At 37.9% G+C, this 23,317-nt stretch overlaps 1 protein-coding gene across 2 annotated transcripts; it reads left to right on the top strand.

Moving 5' to 3' along the window:
• Nucleotides 1-641: 641 nt before the first annotated feature.
• LOC149019107 (protein CYTOSOLIC ABA RECEPTOR KINASE 5-like) lies at nt 642-21,320 on the top strand. 2 transcript variants are annotated; one of them, XM_089153175.1, is made up of 9 exons: nt 642-856; nt 1,356-1,377; nt 2,167-2,329; nt 15,474-15,727; nt 15,880-16,006; nt 16,115-16,388; nt 17,565-17,697; nt 17,835-17,921; nt 20,883-21,320. In XM_089153175.1, exons 3-9 carry the CDS (start codon nt 2,236-2,238, stop codon nt 21,006-21,008), a joined length of 1,095 nt encoding a protein of 364 aa, XP_089009301.1. In that variant the 5' UTR covers nt 642-856; nt 1,356-1,377; nt 2,167-2,235; the 3' UTR covers nt 21,009-21,320. The 2 variants fall into 2 exon arrangements, with proteins under 2 accessions (XP_089009301.1, XP_089009300.1); XM_089153174.1 differs by lacking the exon at nt 1,356-1,377 and having other exon boundaries at nt 766-856.
• The last annotated feature ends 1,997 nt before the right edge of the window (nt 21,321-23,317 follow it).

The following is a 23,317-nucleotide window of genomic DNA, read 5'->3' as shown; positions in this document are numbered from 1 at the left end:
TCTCCCCAATTTCCCTACGTATAAAGTGTCTTTGTTACAAAAAATAAAAATTCTATCATCTATAAACCTTTGATTTTTAAAATTTGTAATATAGAGCTACCTTTATCCCCCCAAAAAAGTAGGGCCCACAAGTAGAAAAATGAGTTTTTTTTTCTACACCAATGAACCCCACTGTATTTTGTGGTTGTAACTTGTAAAGCTATTGGGGAGCACAGAGTGCTGTCTTGACCCAGAGATGATCTGGATTCCTTATACAAATTACCCTAACCCTATATATAGAAGCTATTGTTTAAAAAAACAGGTAAAAGAAAGAAAGAAATATAATGTACCTTACGCAGATGTGCTTTTAGTATAGTGGTAGGCTAATAACAATCTGTGTGATGTAGGGACACTAAGCCCAAAAAGGTCATGGGTGTGAACCTCCATCTCTATCATACCTTCTTCAGTTTACTGGAATTGATGACGATCAAGAAAAAAAAAAAAAAACCTTTTCTATTTATAAATTTAAATTAAATAAAAAAATGGTTCATTAGAAATATATTTCCCGGGAAAATATGACAGATCAGGAGGTCACGTTGATGATTATTTATAATAAACAAACTTTAAGTGTGGTGGGACCTATTCAGCTGTGAACGAACTGCCCGAAAGGGCCAAAGCCGAACGGGTACAGAACGAAATTAGCTAATAGCCAAAGAGAGAGAGAGGGAGAGGGGGAGAAAAAGCTTCAATTTCATCCACCTTCCCATCGTTTCCTTTCTTGGCTTGCTTCTCCAGAAATCATCTTTAATTATCTGTTCTCACCTTATTTTTCGATTTCGGAGGGCGTCGCTCAGCAGAAACAGACGCCAGAAACCAGGTGAACTATTTTTCCTCTCCCCTTTCCCTTTTATTCTCCCCTTCGATCAAATCTTTGAATGGGGAATTTGTATATCCATTTCCGTTTTTATCCCCCATTTATCGATTCTGTTTCTGTCTAGGTTATTTTGTTTCTTATCTGTGTTTGGATTGATTCTTCATGGGTCGTGTCGAATTGGGTGCGATTTGAACAAAAGAACTCTGAAGGGATCAGGGATCTGTTCCTTTGTTCCTTCGTTGTAGATTATGGGTTCTGAAAATCTGCTTGGTGTGTTTTCCGCTTGATGGTTGTGTGAATTGATTTGGTTCTTTTCCAGGGACCTGCATTGGTCATTTGGAGTCCGCTATTGATTCTTCATTTGTAATCATTTTGGTTTTTCTTGTTCATCTGACAACTGGGCTTGTAGGAATTGGTGAATTGTTGCCTTGATATTGTTTCCCTCTAATAATTCTTTTCCTGTAATTGTCCTGTGCCAATTGTGTTCTCTCATGGAGCACAGAATCCAGCGGCCTAGGTTTCTGGTGAGCATTGGTGAATTTCAAAGTTTATTTATTATTTGTCTATTACCATATTTGACAGGTGTTTGGAACTATTAGTAATTTGAATGCTTTGACGATTAATTCTTACTTTTCTTCGATCAATTTGCTCACAAATAAATCAATTCTGCATCTGGTTTTAGCTCTTATTTCCATGAAGAGAACCTTGATTAGAAGCTTTTTGCATGATATTTTAATCAGTTTTCGAGTTTTTAATTTTTCTCAAAATGATTGGTTAGTATATTTTTGGGAAAATTATGTGATTAACCACTTTTAGGTTTTCCTTTAAAAAAATAATTACTTAATGTTTTACTTAACAAAACTAGCTAAAACTAAATTTGGGTTTACAAAACTAGCCAAAGTAGTGATTTTTCATTCCTTTGACATTTTTAACCCTTAAAACTTACTACATTGGAAAAAGAAAATCATTATTTTGTTCAAAAGGAGAAAGTCAATAATTTATCATTCTCTTTGGACATTTTTATCCCCATATTGATATGATAAATTTTAGGGGTAAAAATGTCCAAATGAATGAAAAATCACTATTTTGGCTAATTTTGTAATCCCAAACTTAGGTTTAATTAGTTTTGTTAAGTGAAACATTGAGTGATTATTTTTGTAAAGAAAAACCTAAAAGTGGTTAATCACGTAATCTTCCCTATATTTTTCTATTGTAACTGAAGCTAACCTATAAAATGTAGAGAATAGTTTGTAAGAAAAATGTCGTGCATCACTATTACAAGTTAAGCTAATGAGGTGACTGTGGCATCCCAGGCACATGCATCTCCTCCTGGTTTCTTTGTCCCTGATAATCAACACATTCATTTAAGGCACAGGGGAAAGATGCGTAAGTGGCTCTGTTGCACCTGTCAAGTAGAGGAGTCTTACCATTCACCTGAAGACGAACTCCTCAAAAGCCCAAAAGAACATGCAGATGGTAAGTTACTGGTATTTGGCCAAAAGTTCAGAAAGGAAAATATGAATCAAAATGTTTTTGCTTTGATCCAACTTCCATGCATTGATTAATATAAGGGGGTGTATGTTTTGTATGGAATGGTACAGCATGGAAATACATATAGCATTTTCCAACCAATATTGTTGATTTTTGTGATGGATCGTTGAAGTTCAATTATCATATTAGGAAAATAAAGTCTTGGATTATGTAGCTGTAAGGAAATTCTTGGTGCTTAGAATAATTAGATTGGTTAATAAATTAATGTTATGAAGTTTTCATGCAGTTGTGGAAGAGTAGTAATCTAGATGTCACTGATGCTACAAATGGCCTTGGGTAATGAGCTATTAATATGTTAAAGATAATACTAGTGAAGCAGGCTTTTACACAGTATCAGAAACTTATCAAATTTCGGTGCTGTGATAAGGTCAAGGTTGAGTTTGAGTGTGATAACTGAACTATTATTGAAGAATGCATATTTTGCAATCAATTAGTTTACGGTCAATTTGTTTCAGCCACCAACAATGGCTTTGTAATTGATGTCATAACAGCTTTAAAAGTTATAAATTTATTACTAATATTTTTAAAAAAAATTAATAGCTTTGTTGAAGAATGCAAAAAATATGGGAGTGCCATACTTCAGTTTCCCAGGTCAGATGATATAACCTTTCCCTTAAGAAAAAGAAGTAGATCAAAAGTCACCCTCTGAAACAACTATGGCCTATTCTAACATACAAAAATAAACCAATACCAGTTAGATTGTATTCCATTGACCTATTTTGAATTTAGAACAAAAGTGCTAAAAATTCAGTTCCTCTGCTTAAAATTCTAGAGGTTGGAGGTGTCATTTAGATTGGTGGATTTCTCTTGCAAACTGATGAGATTACAAAAGCTTTTTCATTGCCGAAGATTTTGATGCTATTAAATTTGTTTAGGGTTTAGGTCTCTAATGACTAGAAACACCCACTGAAACTCGATCACCATTAAGCTAGATGCTTTCACAGTTTGTATCAGCCATAGAACAAAATTCCATCAAAACTTGCGAAATTTCCACTAAAATTTCCCATTTTGGGAACCTCTAAATGAAAAAATAGGGGACCCAAAAAATCCCAACTTTCGATCGAAACCGTTGAAATTTCGTCGAACTTGTCGAAACCTGGTTCAACCTAGCTAAACCGGCTGGTTCATGAGGGAAAAAAATTCCCAAATTTCGTGGGAAACATGGGAAATTTAGTGGAAACCTGGGAGATTTCAAGGAAACCTAGGATTTTTCCTTGCAAGTTTCGTAGCTTTCCCATATTTTCAATTTTTTTTGTTTATTTCATGTTTCCTCAAATACCCCCTCCATCAGGACTTTCCTATCCAAATTGCGTATTCCCTCAGACTGGTTATCTTAGGCATGTTGATGACCAGACTTATAAAGTTACAATTGTCGATTACCTTGACAACCATAGGCATAAAATGTCATGGGATGTTTATGTTCATTGGTTAGAGGAGAGGATGTTATCGGTATAGTACTACTTAGCTCACAGGATGGATCTACCAAGGCACTCCTCTTGGCACTGAGTTATACTTTCCTTTTATTGTCAATTACTTTGTATTTGATGTTTTGAAGTTAGAAATTATATATTGAATGTTATGTACTTAAGTAGTTAAGTTTATAATGTACTTCTCGGACAACTCTATATTGATGTTATGTACATTAAATGACATATTTACATTGATTTTTTAAGCAAAATACAACCAATGTGTTCTTTATACTCTAATTAGCTTAAATGCGAGGAGTCTCACCCTAAAATACTCCCTAAAACTTGTCGAAACTTCATGTCGAAACTTGCACAAAAAAGTCCTAAGTTTCCTTGAAATTTCCCAGTTTTCCACCTAGGTTTCCCATTTTCACCTAGTCGAAACTTGTGTTTCCCTCAAATTTTTTTCTATGGTATCAGCTTCAAAAGTAACAACCATGGAGAATGCGGATCAGGTGAAAAACAAAAGAACAAGAGGAAGAACCAAATTCTTGAAAGCTAGTTACCTTATGATCTGGACACCTGCTCGAAGAAGGACCTCTCTAGTGCTATCTCCCTTTATGAGAATGCGATCTCCCAAAACTTCCATCTCAATCAGTACCACTTCTACACCCTACTCTATCTCTGCTCCAGCTCTCTTTGAAATTCCTTGGCATCGTTGAAAAAAAGCCTTGGATTCATCTAGTGATGCTGTGCTTGATTATGGTTTTGGGGTATTGGATCACATGTTAGCCAACAATTTCAAACCTATGAAAGCATTAACAAGCCAATGGCAAGACTTCATTGCTAAAGGGGATGCTGACTTCACTTTTGAATTAGCCAAGACCATGGAAAAATACAACATTTCTCCTAGCCTGGGGGCTTACGATGCTGCATTGTTTGCTTACTGTTCAAAAAGAGAAGTGGAGACGGCCTACTATTTTGAAGACCATATGGTCTCCATGGCTACTTGTCCTCAGGAGTCCCAGCTGCCTGTGCTCTTCCTTCTTGTCCTTCCTGATGGGTTTGATCCGTTGATCACTCATCAGGTTTAATCAGAGAAGAATAAGAAAAAGGAAAAACAAAACCAGGCCAAAAAAGAAGAAGAAGATGAAAAGAAAAGAAAGGAAGAATTCTGGTTCCATCCACTTCCTCCGTCTTAGAATCGATGACCTGAGAAGTTGATTCTTCTTCTGCAACAAGGCTGAACCCCTCTGCTCTATTTTTCTCTTTTTTTTAAACAAGTTCTTGTCTGATCAAGGAATTGTCAGGGGTTGGGAAGGTGGCTGGGGTGGATCGGGAAAGGTGTTGCTATAGGGGTAGGGAAGGGGAAGCTCTGAGGGTGGAGGATTTTCAGGTTTGAGCAGATGGAAGGAGGAGGAAGAAGAGTAAACTTAGTCTTCATTTGGGTTTTTTCTTTCTTTTTTTGGCAAAGAAAAAGCTTATTTGAGTTTTCATTTTAGTTGACTGTAAAATGGTCATATTACCCCCTATGAGGGTAATATAGTCATTTAAAAAAATCATATTTGAATAATAACAGCCTTTTCTCAACTGCGTGTCTCACTGTCAATTTTGGAGGGCCTATACGTAAGGATTGGTTTTTGAAGGGAGTGCCTCATGTTTTGTATGGTTTTTAAGGGGGTGCATGTAAAAAACTCTATTTATTTTCCCTTGTTTCTGTTTATATATGAGAGAATATAAAAGGATAAGAAGGTGAGGATGATATAGAAGAAGAAAGGGGGATGGGCTGTCTTTGCCTGGGTCTCTCACCCACAGCTATCTAAGCTATTGAACATGGATTTTACTCCATAACTGAGGTTAGTAGGCCGCAAATTCAATTTCACTTAAGTCTTTTTTCTTATGGCAATAAAAAAGCCTATACATAGCTTAGCTAAAGCTTTACAAGAAACAGGAAGTCTCAAAGATAGGTGTTAGGATTCCAATACCTGTAATCAGCTAGGGGCTGAAAGGAAATTCAAAAAGAAGAAGAAGAATAGAAGAAGGGGAAGGCGGAAAGTAGAAAGGGGAGAGATTACCTTGATGAGACTCTCCCCTATTATGCTGTATTTATAGATTACAAATTACTCTAGTTTAAGAAGACTTTCCTAAACTAAATTATGGCAAAAAGAAAAAGTAAATATTCATAGATTACATAGGATCTCCCAAATCACTAAAAGGAAATTAACCTAGAGAGATAGATAACTTTGTCAACCAAGCAACAAGGAAAATGTAAAATAAACTATAGTAGGCTACTTCTCAACTGCATATGGCTAAGATTACTTACGATATCTTGTCCATGCTAAGATTTAACAATCAACCACTCCCCCACAAGCTGGAGTATACAAATCAAGGGCTCCAACTTGGAATAACGACAACATGTTAAAAAAAGAAAAAAGACTTCATCATTGTTGAGCACTAGTAGCAAGAGTAGACACCGAAAGAACTTCAGTAACTTAAGTAAACAATCTTTATACCAAACAAACCATTCAACAATAAGAATAATAGACGGGGGTGAAGATGAACCATATCCATGAGTGGAATAACAATTATATCGAGGGCACTATCCAAATAATGCTGCTAGCAGGGTGGAATCTCCACAAAAGAAAGTAAGCTCCATGTTCACAGAAGTAGATAAAATGTGTAGCTTCAACGGCCACAAAAGTTAGGTAGAAGATGGTAGTTTTGCTCAACCAAAGGCAGAAATAGAGCCTCAAACAAAGGTTTCTACAAGTCAAATGTAGGTTACTGTGAGAACCAAGTAGGTAGGGAAAAGACAGTATGAGTTACTATGGACCAAGTAGGTAGGTATGATAGGATGAATTACTACTGATCAAGTAGGTAGCTAAAAGGCAATGTGGGTTACTGTGGACCAAGCAGGTAGATAAAAGGCATTGTGGGTTACTTTGATCAAGTAGGTAGGTAAAAGTGACCAAGTTGGTAGGTAATGTTGTAGAATACCATCTTAGTATAAAAGTCTCCACAAATAATACTGTTCCAAAGTCTTGAGTAGTTATAGAACAAATCTTCATTCTCCCCCTCACGTCTAGCATTACATGTGGACAAATAATGGCAGCCGAATACCAAAAAAAGTGTCTTCTAAGGAACTATGTTACTTTATGAAACTAGGTAGGTACAAGGACCTCCAGAGTTCCAGTCATTACATAAGAAAAGTCTGAACTGCTAGCAACAACTCAAATAGGGCAACAGGAAAAGTAGTACTCATAACATAACAACATCAAACCATGTAGTAGTAAGGGAACCACCAACAAATATTAAGGTGTTGAATATATTAGAGGATGAGCTGGTAACTAGTATGTCCCAAAGATCCATAAAAATAGCAAATTAACTGAAAGAAAATTAACTGCAACAAATTTGTAGTAGCAATGTAGGACATCAAATAATCCAATGCACCAATAGCATTCTGTTGTTCACAAGTTGAATATTAATAATCACAAAGCAACCTCCTTATTTACTAGATGAATAGTGAATTGATGTTGATTCTGGTAAATAGGGCAGCAGAACTACTGATCTTTTACCATAATTCCATCTACCAGAAGAATAACACAATTGAAGTCAATTATGGTAAACAAAGTGGCAGGGAAAAACAGGGCCCAAGTCGATTTAGATAAGCAGGACAACAATACCATGTGAAAAATAAAAAAATCTCAAAGGAACTATATCATTTGAAACAAATAATGGCAGCAATAAGAAAGCAATATGGCACCAGCAAAAGTTTTTCCAGACTATAATGACTCAATGAAACTGGGGCAGCAGCAATTAAAGCAGTCACAATACTAACCAAACTGTAGCAGCAATGGAAGAAAAAAAAAAAACAGGGCAGGAAATACCTCAGCCGAAGTGCAGTGACAATTGCAGAAAGTTTCAGTTAAGGTTACCAGGAAAAACTGCTGTCCAGTCCAGGGGTCTTTGTAGTGCAGATCAGAATCCATTTGATAGTGTAGACATAGCATCAGAACAGCAGCATACGATTATCTTTTCATCCATAGAAGAACTTGAGCTGATCTTGGAGTCTTCTTAGATCACGAATCCATCCCTCTGGGTTTTTCTAGATGTATTAAGAAATTACCTTGTAAGTTGTCAAAGAGCGATCTCAAGACATGGGTTAATGTAGCTGATGTGAACCAGATCCAGGGCCAACGGCCTAGAGTAGCTTCCCCAAACCCTATGGCCTTCTAGTACCAGCAGGGGTATTTTGGTAGTTTTGCACTATTTTGGTTGAGTGCACTTATGGTCTAGTTGGGTGCAGTATGTTTGTGGGACCGTATATCTACTTTTACTTTTGAGTTTGAATCATTATCTGTCAAGTTATTAAAGAGTCCTTGTTAGGTTAGGTCCATCAGGATTCCTAAGTTGTGAAGTAGTTATCTAGTTTTGTCCTACTTCTTGCAAGGATTCCATATCTACTATTATATTTCAATTGACTCTTCTAGAGTGAGATATGAAAGAATCCTTGATGTAAACAAAATTCTAGGGTTTGGCTTGTTTTGATGTTGCCCTAGATTTATGTTCACTCTAGAATCCTCTTCATTAGAATCAATAGTCAATTAGGGTTCAGAATACCTTGTGGTTGAAGGGAATGGGTTGGATGTGGGGTTCTAGGGTTACGAAATGTCTAGGGCTAGGTTCGGATAGGGTTTTGGGAATTTAGGGAATGCCGGGTTCCTCTGTGATATTTTTTTTGAGGTTAGGTTAATGTTTTTCCCTCAAATATATGATATGAAATCCAACCCATAGGAGATATGGGAAATTCCTTGAGATGGGAGCTTGGGTCTATAGGTGTTAGAATGGGTTAAAACTTGGACGGAGTCTAGGTAATAGTATAAGGATATGATTCCCCGAGTTTGGTTGGGGGGAGGTTGGGTGCTATTGGTAGATATTAAGGTTCCTGTTTTTAGGGTCTTAGGAAGTACAAAAATTCAAGAAGATAATTATTTCTTGAAATTGGAAGGTCAAAATAGGGTCAAATTGGGATCCACAATGTAGGGTTGTGGGGATGAGGTTCCTAAAGTTTGAGACAGATCTAGAAAAGTCCGAAATTTCAAGAAAATTCACGAAAATAAAAAAGAAGGATGCGATAGATGGGAAGAAGAGGGAAAGCTAGGGATGGGGTTAGGTGTTGTTTACTTACTTGAAGATGGAATAGGACTGCTGGAATTAAAGAACAATGGCTTCACTTGAAGAAGATGCACTTTCAATCTCAAATTTGCCATGGCCTTCTCAAGGTTCCCAATTTCTTATTCAATTCCACTTGCTTTTTTCTAGAGAAGGGAGCATTTATTTATAGCCTCTAAAAAGAAATATAAGGACTCAAAGTTGGATAACCAATTTGAACTCTAATTGGCTAATCAATTCTAACTCTTTAACTTCTAATTGACTAGGACTTTAACTTGCGCAAGAAACCTCCATAACTTACCGTAGAGGACTCCAATCCAAATTCTAAGAGTTGATATGGAGTCCCAATAAAAAGTAGAATAAAATTGGACTCAAATTAGGGGATCCCAACACAACTGAGAACCACACCTAGACAATTACTTGGCAATAACTCACAAAATACTAATCCAAGTGAGAATAAAAGTAGATCTAGGGTCCAGATGACAAACTAGACTCAATGGGATCCAAGCCTAGGACACGATGAAATTGGCAAAATTACCAGAATATCCTATGCTTCAACAAAATTACTAGGGTTGCTGGTTGGGCTGTAGGGTGCTGGTAAATCCCTTGGGCCCTCATTTGCGGTCCAGGATTTAGTTTACATCAATCTTTGCTTGAGTAAGAGTCCTCAAGCAAATAGGAGTTTCAGTTTGAATTGTTCTCTAAATTAGAGTCCTAGTGTGAGTTACTTCTAAAGGCTATAAATAAGCCTTACTATAATGTAATCTTCAGAGTTTATGATTAATAAAATTGATTGAGTTTGAACGAAGCAACTGATGGAGTCATGGGTTTCCTGGGGGGACTTGCAGCAGCTGTAGAAAGAATTTCTGCTGAAGTTTGTAAAGCCCTAAATTCCTGCACCCTTGAGTAAGTACTTAGCCGCACCCCAATTCCAGTCCGTTCCCACTTCTCCCTCTCATCTGCAGCCCTTCCTTACCCCTCCCTAACCCTAGCTTAGTTCCCAGCCCTTTTTCCCCCCATTGCAAGTCATCCGAACCCCCTCCCAAACCCTGTGGCAGCCTCCATTCCCATTCCCAACCCTAATTCCTTATCCCCTCCCCACAACCCCCCCCCCCCCCCCAAAAAAAAAAAAAGCCGTAGACCAACAATTCCAGCCCCTCTTTCTTTCTTTTCTTTGTCTTCTTCCTTTCCCACTTGCAGCGTCTGGAAATTCCAGAAGTCATGACAGCATAATCTTACCTAACCTTAATCCCCTAGAATTGATGAATTGATGTGAACACAAGTTGACCCCCCCCCCCAATTGGGCCCAAAACTCAGACCAAATAAGCCAATTTGAAGCTGGCTGAATCCCCCTCAAGGGTATTTTAGTCATTTTCTAGACATTTTAGGGCTCAATATGGGTATAGATTGAATCCCCTCGATCCAAGGCTTATGGATCTAATTTTATTTCTTATTTTTTTTAATTTGGGTTAGTAAATTTTTGAGTTATGAAGAGTCCAAGCCCATTACAAATTAGCTAGTTGTGGATAAGATAAGATGCTTATCCAAGGGGTTCTTACCTTTTAGGAGTTTGTTTTGTTTAGGGAGTTCTATTTTTAGTTAATGTTGTTGATTGAGTCCTAAGTTATCTTAATTAGCATAAAGTGTGTTTTAGTAAGATTCTGTTATAAGGGTTGTGGTCTTGTTGTAATTTAATTCAATTTTTAGTGTTTTGGTCAAGAGTTGGGATCCTTATCTATTAGGGATTCCCAACCCTAGTCAGAGTTTTTTTTAAGGCTATAAATAGCCTATTCATGCAATGCAATTTTCAGTTTTGATAAATGAAGAATTTATTGCCTGAGTGGTTGGCAAGGTTCCTTTGAGGGGGTCCCTGCGGTTGTCTATTGAGAGTATTCTAATCTTCCATCCTTCATTGCAATCATGCATTCAAGTCATCAAAGCAATTAAGCACATCAACCTCCATCCACAAGTAATTACAGCAGCTCCCCCAACCCTTCCCCCCTTTCCTGCACAGCCTAGAGCCCATCCCATCACCAACGTAGCTTCCTTTCCCCCTCCCTTCTTGCCTAGACGGCTAGACCTAGAAACCTGCCCCAACCCCATCGCAAGTACGCCCTCACACTTCCCCTTCAATTTTAGTCAAACTCTAGCCCCTCTCCTAGCAATGGCTGCCCTCCCGCTTTCCCCTTCTTCCCTGCGATGCAGCAAACCCCTCCCATTCCCAGCCCCCCCTTTAGGCCTCTCACCCTCCCATAGGATTGCACCAAGCTGTAGAACATACTCCTACAGTTACTTTCCCCAATCAGCCTTATTTCCCTTACCCAGAAATTTTCTGCAATTCATCTTCTACCTTGGAAGAGTTCTGCAGAATTTTAGAACTTCTGAAACCCTAAGTTAGTTGAACCATACCTGCTTAAACTCTCTAAAACCTTGAAACCCACTTTTGAACTTACAAAACCAGCAAGATAGACCAAAACCCACACTGGCCGAACCCACCCTAAACCCTAATTTTGGCTTTTATTTCTAGATTCAAATCTGGACTGCAGTTTGCAGAAAGAATTCAGATCTGATTTCCAGTTACAGCAAGCTCTAGAACTGCTGAAACATCCTTACCTTTTGCTGGATTTCCTCGGCAAACCCTGAGTCTAGGGAAATTACTAAATACGCCTAATGCAAGACCTGGTTTCCTTCAAGAATTCCCTATTCACTTACTCAATTCCCCACCCTCTTTAGGAATCAAGTTCCCCTACATGTCCCCTACCTTCAATCCCCCATTCAATCCTTTTCCCTGTCCTTAAAACCCTAGAATGCCCTATTTACAGTCACTTTGCTTGAACCCTAGGAACCTAACCCTAACTTCAACCAAACTCTCAAACCACTCATTCAAACCTTAAACCCCTTAGGATTAACTTCCTTATTACCTCTTGAACAATCAGCCCTAACTCCACTTGAAACCCTAGAAACCCTAATCCTCGTAAAACCCTAAATTTGAATATTCAAATGTGAATACAAGAGGACAGCAAGGTATTGGGCTTGTCTTGCAAAATCCTAGCTCCTAACCAGGCCCTAGAACTTCCAAAACAGTCCTATTCCTTCAACCATAGGGTACTCTAAACTCTCATTGACTGTTGATTCTGTTGAAGAGGATCCTGAGGGTGGACCTAGATCTAGGGCACTTTCTTCAATTAATCAGACCCTAGATTCTGGTTTTCATCAGAAGGGAAGGATGGCTGCGCAGCAGATAAAAATAAAAGTAGAAAAAAACTGAGCAGTTGAGGGAAAAAGAAGATGTCCCTAAGCTGATTATAGGTGGTCCGATGCCATGTTAGGATTTTAGTACCTGTAATCGGCCTAGGGATTGAAAGAAATTCAGAAAGAAGAAGAAGAAGAAGAAGAAGAAGAAGAAGAAGAAGAAGAAGAAGAAGATGAAAAGGATAAAGAGGGAAAGAGCTTGCATGCATGAGTGTCCCCTATTATTCTTTATTTATAGATTACCAACTGCTCTTACTAAATTACAGCAAGAAGAAAAGTAAATATGCATAGATTACTAGGGATTGAAAGAAATTCAGAAAGAAGAAGAAGAAGAAGAAGAAGAAGGCAAAAAGGAGAAAGATGGAGAGAGCTTGCATGCATGACTCTCCCCTATTATTCTTTATTTATAGATTACAAACTGCTCTTACTAAATTACAGCAAGAAGAAAAAGTAAATATGCATAGATTGCATAGGATCTCCTAAATCTACTAAAAAAGAAATTATCCTAGGGAGATAACTTGTCAAACAAGCAACAAGGATAACAAAAAGTAAACTATATTAGGCAACTTCTGGACTACACATGGCTAAGACCATCCAATTTATCTCAGCCATGCTAAAATGTAATTGTTAACAAATAGGAATTTAAGTAAATACAAACTACTAAAAAAAGGCTAAGCAACTAGAATAGAAACTTGCTGAAAGAGTCAAAATGGAAATTCGTAAGTTGTAACAAATATGAGATTAGAAACTCCTAGATTCTCTTACAATGTAATATAACAGCATTAGGATAGAATCTTTCTCCAATTGATGGGTTCACAAAGTCTTCTACAAAGCATTCCTAAACAATGCAAAAGTTGGCTTTGACATTCTTAGGTTAATAGCGATGTGAACAGTGTTTTTTGTCATTTTTCTTCTTTAGCTATGTGAGATAGGGCTACTTTATGTGATGTTCCATCAAAACCAACAAAAACTTACTACAATATCAGGCCGGGCTGCCTCTACAGCAGTTGCATCCAACAGCTTTTCTGGGCTGGTTTGGTGGCTTGTTCCTGTTGGTGCATATGTGCTTGTGATCTACATCACTAGGGGGGCTGAAATTAGCCTAAGGACAAAGCTCAAATACAATTAGGACAAAATGGAATGCAATAAAATAGGAAACCAGTTCCTAAAACCTAACTAATTATTTACCACCTAGCTAACAGTCCTACTAGCTAGTTAACTAGTTACTAAAACCAGCTAGTTAAGTTGTTAGCACACGTAGTTACTTGGATAAATCCCTCTTGTTCTTGACTGGTGTCTTTAATTCTACCAAAGCCTACTTCTTATACCTCATCACTTTCTCTTTTAGCACCCTCCTTGTCACCTACCTAGGTTTCCCCTTGATCCCTGGCATGCTTACCGATCACCATTGCTCCCCTATGCTTGACCAAATTCATAAGAAGCTCCAACTCTTGAAAGGAAAGTTTCTCTCCTTCGAGGGTAGGGTTGTGTTGATCTGATCGGTCTTGCAGTCCTCCTATCTCTACGAGTTTGGCTTCTTCTCCATTCCCAAAGCCACAATTAGAGCTATGGAGTCCCTCTTTTGCGTGTTCCTTTGGAAAGGCCAAGAATCCTCTTGCTTCCTCCACCCCATCAGTTGGGCCTTCATATGCCTCCCCAAATCTGAAGGTGGCCTTGGGTTTTGCAGGTTTGTGATTATAACATTGCCAACTTGTTGATATTCATTTGGAAAATCTCCACCAAACATGATTCCATCTAGGTCAGTTAGGTTTACTCCTACCTTCTGAGATTCAACTCCATTTGGATAGTTGGACTGTCTTCCTCCCTTCTAACCCTTCCTAGGTCTAGAGGAAACTCCTCCTAAGACCCCTTGCCTTCTCTGCCACCTCCATCTTGTTCGGGAATGGATCCTGCACCTCCTTTCTTTATCCTTGGCACCCTTTGGGCATCCTTTACACCTTTCTAGGGCCTCACCAAGTCTACTTGACCCGCATCCAAAACCCACTATGCTCTCCGATTTCTCTGGGAATTCTTGGGTCACCCCTCCCCTCTCCCTTTAAGTCTCTCTCAAATCTGGTCCAACCTCCCTTGCCTTTACGTTCTCTTTGGTTTGGTTCAAGGGCCTCATTCCTTGCCGTCCATTCATTGTCTGGAGAACCCTTAACCATTTCCTTCCCACCCAAGCTTTCCTTAACCACAGGCTCCTCTTTGTCAATCTCAACTTCATTCTTTGCTGGAATTGCCTTGAAGACATTAACCATCTCTTCTTTGCTTGCCCTTTCTCCCCCTTTATCTTGGGGTTGGGGGGAAGCCACCGTTTCTATCTGGCCTCGCTCTAGGTGTTCCTTTGGCTTTCTCAGGGATTGGTCCTTGCTTTTGAGATCCTTTTACCTCTATTTGTGATGTAGTCGGTAAGCTGGTTTTTGGTGCTTTCTTTTCCCACTTATGGTGGGAACGGAACCTTATGAGTTATGAGATGGATGCGATTTGGAAGGCCATCTGTTTTGATGTCTTTGCTGGACTCCAAGTGCACCCCCCCAGGTTTTGGAACTCCAAGGAATAGATTGAATATTGTTACCTCGGGTCTTGGTTCTACTTTTTTCTGACTAGTTGTCTCTGGTCGCCTCCCCCCTCTTCTCTAGTTTTAGCTGCTCTAGTTCCAGGCTGTTTCTAACTTCTAGACACCTGCTTTCTCTTTCTTGTACATCTCTCTCTTCCCCTTCAAGGCTGTTGGTAATGAAATTATTTGTTTATCCCCCACCCCAAAAAAAAAAATAATAATAATAAAAGAAAATAAAAATAAAGTCTTGTATCAACTGATTCCTAATTAAACCACATTTAAACTAAATTGCTCTAACTTTGTACCCTTATTTTAAGCCATATAGTAGGTCTATTACACTTTAAACCCATGGGATCATATCATCATAGGTCCATAACCTGTATAACCCAAACTTAGGTCTACTCTAAGGAGCATGAGCCCAAATCAAGGGGTGGACATGCATCAATGGTGCTTTACCACTAGGAAAATATGGAAGTTCTGTTTCTGGAATCATGTTCATCTTCATAGAGACTCCTCTTTGTGTCATCTTCCTTTTATTCAAATATCATACAAGAAAATGTTTTGGATCTGCATTCACCATTTCATATGTTTGTTTCAGGTTCAGCAGGTCATTCATGCTTTATTTCTGTTTCTTATCCCCCTGTTTTTAAGTTTTAACTATTTACTTGGTGCCTATCAGGAAACCAAAGAGGTCCCAAGGCATCTGCTCCTGCCAAGGCTGAAGCATTGAAAGCGCCACCACTTATTGAAGTACCTGCATTGTCTTTAGATGAAATAAAGGAAAAGACTGACAATTTTGGATCAAAGGCACTGATTGGTGAAGGATCATACGGAAGAGTATATTATGCAACGTTAAACAATGAAAGGGCGGTGGCTATAAAAAAGCTTGATGTTTCATCTGAGCCAGAGTCCAATACTGAGTTTTTGACTCAGGTATAGAAGCTTACATGATAGTCTAAAATTCACTCTTTTTTAAACTAGGTTCATATTGTAGATGTCATGTTAATAGATGGGATTGGATTCTTTAGCACCTCTCTTCTTTTGGCTGTCTTTCATTTTTGATTATTTTATTTTCCTGACTTCAGGTTTCCATGGTGTCAAGACTGAAGCATGACAATCTTGTTGAGTTGCTTGGATACTGTGTAGAAGGAAATCTCCGTGTGTTGGCATATGAGTTTGCAACCATGGGATCTTTGCATGACATTTTGCATGGTATGGTGTTAGGAGAGAGATTTTCAACCTGTGATCTTGACAACTTTTACCATCTTGAATTACTTTCTTGGCTTGGCTTGGATTTTAAGTGTGTTTATCTAATTGTAGGACGAAAGGGAGTCCAAGGTGCACAGCCAGGTCCTGTGCTGGACTGGATGCAGCGTGTAAGGATTGCTGTTAGTGCAGCTAGGGGACTGGAGTACTTGCACGAGAAAGTTTCACCTTCTATAATACACCGAGATATCAGATCAAGCAATGTCCTCATATTTGAAGACTTCAAGGCCAAAATTGCAGACTTCAACCTTTCAAACCAGGCTCCCGACATGGCTGCTCGTCTTCATTCAACTCGAGTTTTGGGGACCTTTGGTTATCATGCTCCAGAGTAGGCTGCTGAATCTTATGCCTCTGATTTGTTTAATAATTCCCTTCAAGGTTCTGTTTTTCAATTTAAGGATTCATGCTTTGCTCTCTATGGATGAGGATTTGGTTATGGCACTATACTTCAGTTGATAAGCTAATATAGAAACTTCATTTGCTCCATGTGCTACAATTGGGGGTTTCTTGACAATTTGTTAATTCTTATTATTGCATTTATGAATGTTTGTCATTATGCTCTACTTGTTAGGTACTTAACTGGGCTCGTTTTGTGTAGATGGTTTTGGTTCTTGTGTTTATTTAATTTGGGGGGGGGGGGGGGTTTCCTCTATTAGTTGAATTTTTCTTCTTCTTTTGAATAGGTTGTATTTGGATTCAATTTCAGACTGGAAACTATGACTTGAGTTTATGTTTGTGAGAGCCTATGTGGCTGTTGTGTGTATGAGCACCTTTTCCTCCCTCCTTCCCCCTTTCTATCATGTGATTTCCTTTCCCTCCTTATTCCCCTACTTTTCTCATTGTTAAGTCTACCATCGGAGACCCATTCTCTGGTCTGTGTTACTTCTTTTCACTGAAGGTCTTTTCGATATCAATCACTATTCACTATCTAGCTGGCAGTGGGCCCACACTATTGGTTGTCCTCTCCTGCAAATTAGCAAACCATCAATCTGATAATCCAGGGAAATAATCTCTCTTTAAATCAGCTATCTTGACAGCAAATAAATTCCTTAAATATAAGCTGGTTAGGCCAGAACTTGAACCAAGATAGATCAGTTTGATTGAATCTAGAATATGGACTGAAAAATCGCGCATTTAGGGCTACATCTCAAATCGTGCTGCATCAAGTGGTCTACTTTTACATCAGTAGATGAAGAGTCAAATCTGGCCAAGGTTTATTGCAGAATGATCTGTTCCAGGAGAAAATTAAGCCATTGAGAAAATGTGCAAATTTCAGATGTTAGAAAAGACTATCAGATGGTGCTTGTGTATTTGCAAGGTTGGACACTTATGGTTAAGCTAGAAGGAATGGTTTACTTTACTACCTATTATTAGTTGATGGTCTTTCATGCCTCCAAAACTTTATGACCTCCCTCTTTTAATTTCCATGTTGCATTTCTGTTGTGTGTTTATTATTCATACATCCTTCTGTATGGATCACACTGATGAATGAGATCTTACATAGGTATGCGATGACTGGTCAACTGACACAAAAGAGTGATGTATATAGCTTTGGGGTGGTGCTTTTGGAGCTTTTAACTGGTAGAAAACCTGTGGACCATACAATGCCTCGTGGTCAGCAGAGTCTTGTTACTTGGGTGAGCCTTTGACTCTATTGATGTTTCCCTGTAATGATAATTTGATAAGGTGTAATGATGCATTTTTTTCCCTTGGCTAGTTTTGCACCACTCAGTCCTTATCTACTTTGTTAACACCTTTTCTGATTTTGGACTAGGCAACACCAAGACTGAGTGAGGACAAGGTTAAACAATGTGTTGATACAAAACTGAAAGGAGAATATCCTCCAAAAGGAGTTGCAAAGGTCTGTCACTCTCTCTCTTCCACTAACACACAGACATACATAATATGCTTATCCTTCATTGGGTATTTTTGTTCGATGAATTAAATTAATATTTATTCTTTCCCATAGTCAGCAATGTGCACCGGATCCATCAAACTGGGTAATTCGTGCATTTTGATTTTAGGGAAATTTCGCTAGTCACTGTTGGAATCCAGTTAAACATGGGAAAATTTTCCAGGGTGAGATGGGAACATGGTTACATAAACTTCTTATGAGCATTACAACTTGTGAGTTGTGTTTTTAAGCAAAACTATGATGTTCACGATGATACAAATGGAAGGGATTTTGTGTTGATCTATTAAATATTAAACAATTTCTTGCTTGGAGATATAGCAATACAGAGTGCTGGTAACTGTTTTAAAGGAATAATAAAATAAGTAAAATATTAGGAAGCCACTGTATTTTCTAAGAATGTATAAACCTAATAGAGAACAACAATTTGGACATGTCATGTCCGTAGATCATTCCATTCATTAGTTAACCTCCATCTCTCTTCCCTCCCAAGCCGACATCCCATCCCCGTAAAAATTAATGGAAAACACAAAAACTAAAACCATCTCCATGTCTTGGACAAGACTGTTTGGCTCCCGTTCTGCCTTGGTTCTTTCACCACCCCCTTGGCTTGGCATTTTTATGCTTCCCCTTCCCCCTGCCCTGTGGGCCAAGCTCATTTGCTTCAAAGGCTGTAACCCATCACTCCTTCACTAACTTGAGAACCTTGAACCTCTACCTTCCTACCTGATGCGTTCTCTTTCAATGTGGAATTCAGGTCTCTCCATCATGGAATTTCTTCTGGAATGGTGACGAGGACATGCAACTTTTTTTTCTTCTGCCCCTTTTCCTGCTCCATTTGGCATAGATCATTTGCTTCCATCTGGTCCTGCAGTATATGTTCCCTCCATGTTGTTTGCAAATGGCACTCACTGCTCTCCTCCTCTGAAGGCTCCTCCGTTGGTGAGCCTACTGGTATACTGGTTTTTGGCAGCAATATCTCTGATGTTTGTCTGGAGTATAATCTAAGAAGATGAACTTCCAAATCCAATTACCAAGAAAAAAGAAGTTCCAATTCCCATTTTCTAGAACAGATGTAGAAGGCCATTTGTAATGATATTAGCTCTAAGATCTCCTAGTTTTCCTCTAATCCTTTTGTAGACTTCCCAAGGATACAGCTTATTCTTTTGACTGAGGTTTATATGTTTCCTTTTCGATTCTCATTAGGTCTATATCTTAGCCTGGAGTTTGCTTCCATTTTCTCGTTTTTGGCATCTTGTTATTGATTGTGGATTCACCCAAAGAAATTAATATTTTTTCCTCCTCTTCAGTACTATTAATTGTAGATGCCCACTGCCAATCCTGGGGGTTCTTGGCGTGTTCTGAACTGTATACTAAGAACCTGAATCTGTACTGAATGAACTTGTGAAGTAGGTTGACATGGGCTTTGAGTTCTTGGTGTAATGATTTAGCTTGGAGGTTGCAGGCACACACAAGCTGCATTGTACCCAACACTTCAGAAATAGACCATATATATATATATATATATATAGTTGCTATGTTGCCAGGGAAAATTAAGGTGGTGCCCTGGCACCTTGGTGCCAGGGTGCGGCTTTGGTTTGCATTTACTGACAAGGTTATGCATGTAACATAAACATTCTATATCTTTAACATGAAATATGAGTCAACAAATAAAACTCAAAATGTCTAATTTTCTACTTTTTAATTTATCAAATGAATCCCACCTGGAAATCTTTTGCTGCTGCTGCTGCAACATCTTTTATGGCAGCCCCTGCTTATTCTCCCCGTATCTTTAATTTATTTATTTTATTTGAAAGAAATTAATACTAATAATTCACATCCTCTTCACGGGGTTTTCTCCTCATCTTCGCTGTTTTCCTTTTTACCCCCTTTTTTCAAGTTTTTACTTTTCTTCATATTTTCTGTCTGGGCATCTTGAGTAATTTGGCAACCATTTGCTGGGCGGCTCCCAGGCACTGATAATTATCATGCTTGAACACGGTTTTTCTTGATAATCTTGTCCGTGTTGGTTGATGGTTGTGCTGCTGCTGGTTTTTTATCTGTTTTCTTTTCAAATAAGTCAGTTTGTTCACTTTCACACACATACCCCACAGTTTGTCGTGATAACATTATCCATGTTGGCCAATTAATATGCTGATCATTTATCTAGTTTCTTTCCAAATAAGTCAGTTTATTCAGTTTCATGTCTCATTTCCTAGAATTTTTTGCTCAAAATTCATTTTGTTAAAATGCCATTAATAAAAGAGAAATGCTTACCCAATGATGGGGGCATTTAGACAGAGTTTGATGGGAAAATGTGATGAAAGATAAGGAGCTGCCTAGTTATGCCTCGATTCAGTAATACCAAAATCTATGAGTGATATTTCTTTAATGCTCCATGTTCTAACAACCTGCAGAGAAGTCAACTAGGAAACTTTGTTGTTTAAATGGAAAAAAGATATTTCTATTTTCTACTGTTAACTTTCATGGTAAGATGCAGTGTTGACCAGTAATGTAGGAAGATGCTTCCTTGTGGAATTCTCAGCCATGTGTTGACGTGGAACATGGCGAGGCAGTGAACTTCTGAAAGGATAATTGCTATGGAATAAGAACAATATTTGGTTTTGAGAATTGGTACTGGCATTTATTATTTCATTGATTTCCGTGGTATTGATCTCCTATTCATATTTTTCTCAGATGGTGTTCTTGTGCATTGCTGCAGGCTGAACTTATATTGGGTGCCTTGTTCTTTTTGTTTTTATTTTAAAATTTTATTTTAAATCCATGTTTGATGAATTTTGTGGTATTAACGGGGTTTCATAAATAGAAACTTTCATTTAGGGATTATTGGATTGTGGGCAGATAATTTAGAAGCTAACAAGGTATTGTGATGGTATTTGGTTGATGCAGCTGGCGGCTGTGGCAGCTTTGTGTGTGCAGTATGAATCTGAGTTCCGGCCAAACATGACCATTGTAGTGAAGGCACTTCAACCACTCCTCAACCCGAAGCCTGCTGCACCAGCACCTGTGGCCTAAGAACATTGCTGCCCCTGTTCTTTCCTCTCATGTCTGGAGATTCTGCGTACCAAGTGCACAGTTTGGTTTCTTTTTCTGGCTTTAGATTTAGCTGGGTTTGCTTTGCAATTTATTTATTTCTTTGTGTCTTGAAGATGGTTGTTGTTAGCTTTTCCATTATGGATACGAGATTCTGAATCATGAGTGACTTGGGACTGACCTGTGGTGGATGACATTTGATCCTTGGTGTTTCCCTTGCGTTCCTCCTTGTTTCCTCTTATTAAGTTTGAAGCTGAACTCCACGATTATGTACATTAGACGATACTTCTATCAGTGTTTATGTGATATGGTCTGCGTGATCTTTGGTCTTATGGAATACAATATCTACTACTAATATGAATGGGGATTGTTGTTTGTCCTTTGGAAAATTTCCTTCCCTTAACCCGGAGGGATGGCTCAGTTGGCAAAGCCCTTTGCTTCCACATAGGAGGTCAGAGTTCGAATCTCCTTGGGGCCAGGGCGGAGGCCCCCCCTATATTAATTATATAAAAAGCGCCTTGAGGATGTAGTCGTGGTGCGCGCAAGCTCGGCTCGGATGAACCTCATTCTAAAAAAAAATAAATAAATAAATAAATTTCCTTCCCTTACTAAAAACCTTCCCTTTCTAAAAACCAATACCATAAACATTCCAAATCGAGTTGTACATGGTTGTAGATCCAAAATTATACTGCAAGTGGAGATAAGAAAGTGGAATCAGAAATCAGAATCTTGCAACTTTGAATCTGATTTCCATTTGAGTTAGGGCTGCAAAAGTGCAAGCCCAGTCCTATATGTTCTAATTTGAGCTAGTTCCCTCACCGACCCTAATTCAAGGTCAAAGATTACTGTCCCTAGCCCTAAGTCCTACAGGGCTAAGCCAAGCCTATTCCCGCGCTGATTGACCCTAATTGGGTGGTTGACTTGATTGACCTCTTTTAGCCCTAGCCTTGATTGATTCTATTAATGGCTCTGACCTTGATTGGTCCTTTCTTTATCCTAAAATATCAAAACTCAATTCATAAAAAAAAATAAAATATATAAAAGTATCACTAAATAAATTAAAACTAAAATTCATAGTAATAGAAGATGATTCAAATTCTTACAAAATGATAAAATAGTAAATAAGTTCATAGTGTTGTTTTAAACATAAATAAATTCACACTTCATAACTCCATATTGAGTTCTGAAAGTTTTTCCATTGCTTTGGTGATGGAAATTGAAAACCTTACACAAAGTTTTAAATTTTCAGGCAACAATAAATTAAAAGAAATCACCAAAAAGTGTTGGTATTACCATTAAAATGAAGAAAAAATTTATTGCATCCTTACTATAGTCCTTACCTTCAAATGAAAAATATAAAATTATACAATATCATGCTTCAATTCTAACTTGTAACTAAGCTGTCTTCATTGAAGTCTAAAAATATTAACAATGTAAAATATTAACTAGTAAAATAATCCAATTTGTAATGCATAATACGTGTAAGTAGAGTATTTCAATAAATTAAAAATTCATTACCTGTTATGATCTTCTCAAGATCATCTAGGTTTTCTTTAATATTGCAAGATAATGATGCTTGCCATAACCAATCTTGTGTGCACACCAAAGCTTCGACAAGCTGTGGTGTTAATGAGCTGCGAAATTGGTTTAGAATTCGATTGTCAGTGCCACAAACTAATTCTAAAGCTACAATGGAAACGAGAATTGACAAAATGTCTCAGACCATTTTATTAAAAATGAGGAATCTTGAACTATTAATCTTCTACCAGTTTAAAATATCAAAATCATCTCTATTATTTCTACCATATACAATAATCTTCAATATTTAATGATCCAACTCATTTCCCACTTGTAAATTCATCTTGTTTTTCATTTTCTAAAAAATCTTATTTTGAATATCTATCACAAAATTCATTGAAAGATCATTAGATTTAGAAGTTGAAGCAGTTTCAATTGCATTAGGAGGTACTTCAAATGATTAGTAAAAGTTATAAAGCTGATTCATGAAATTCTTAATATCTCCAATCTTCATTTCCATATTAATTGAGAATAAGTTTCCAAATAGCAAGCCTCCACAAATGCTAATTTGATGCAAGGATCAAGAACAATAGCAACAATAAAAAATATATTAACATTTTCTGCATTATTCTAATACTTCTTAAATTTGTCCATCATTACTAATGCCATATAATGACGTATATGATCTTCACTTTTTGATCATTCTAGCAAAAGTGATTCAATTCCTTAGACTTTAGAAAAAAATAAGAATTCAAATTGATGTAAAGTGATCT

The sequence above is a fragment of the Hakea prostrata genome, chromosome 4, assembly GCF_041222555.1.
Source record: "Hakea prostrata isolate BN-2017 chromosome 4, UWA_Hpros_2, whole genome shotgun sequence".
NCBI classification, from domain to species: domain Eukaryota; kingdom Viridiplantae; phylum Streptophyta; class Magnoliopsida; order Proteales; family Proteaceae; genus Hakea; species Hakea prostrata.
The sequence above is the reverse complement of the archived record's forward strand: the minus strand, read 5'-3'. Positions and strand labels throughout refer to the sequence as shown.

Bases quoted from the DNA above. Each gene is read 5' to 3' on its own strand.
- LOC149019107 (XM_089153175.1), top strand. From the start codon at position 2,236: ATGCGTAAGTGGCTCTGTTGCACCTGTCAAGTAGAGGAGTCTTACCAT. The intron at 2,330-15,473 runs GTAAGTTACTGG...GGTGCCTATCAG, and splicing joins CCCAAAAGAACATGCAGATG to GAAACCAAAGAGGTCCCAAG. The intron at 17,698-17,834 runs GTGAGCCTTTGA...ATTTTGGACTAG, and splicing joins AGCAGAGTCTTGTTACTTGG to GCAACACCAAGACTGAGTGA.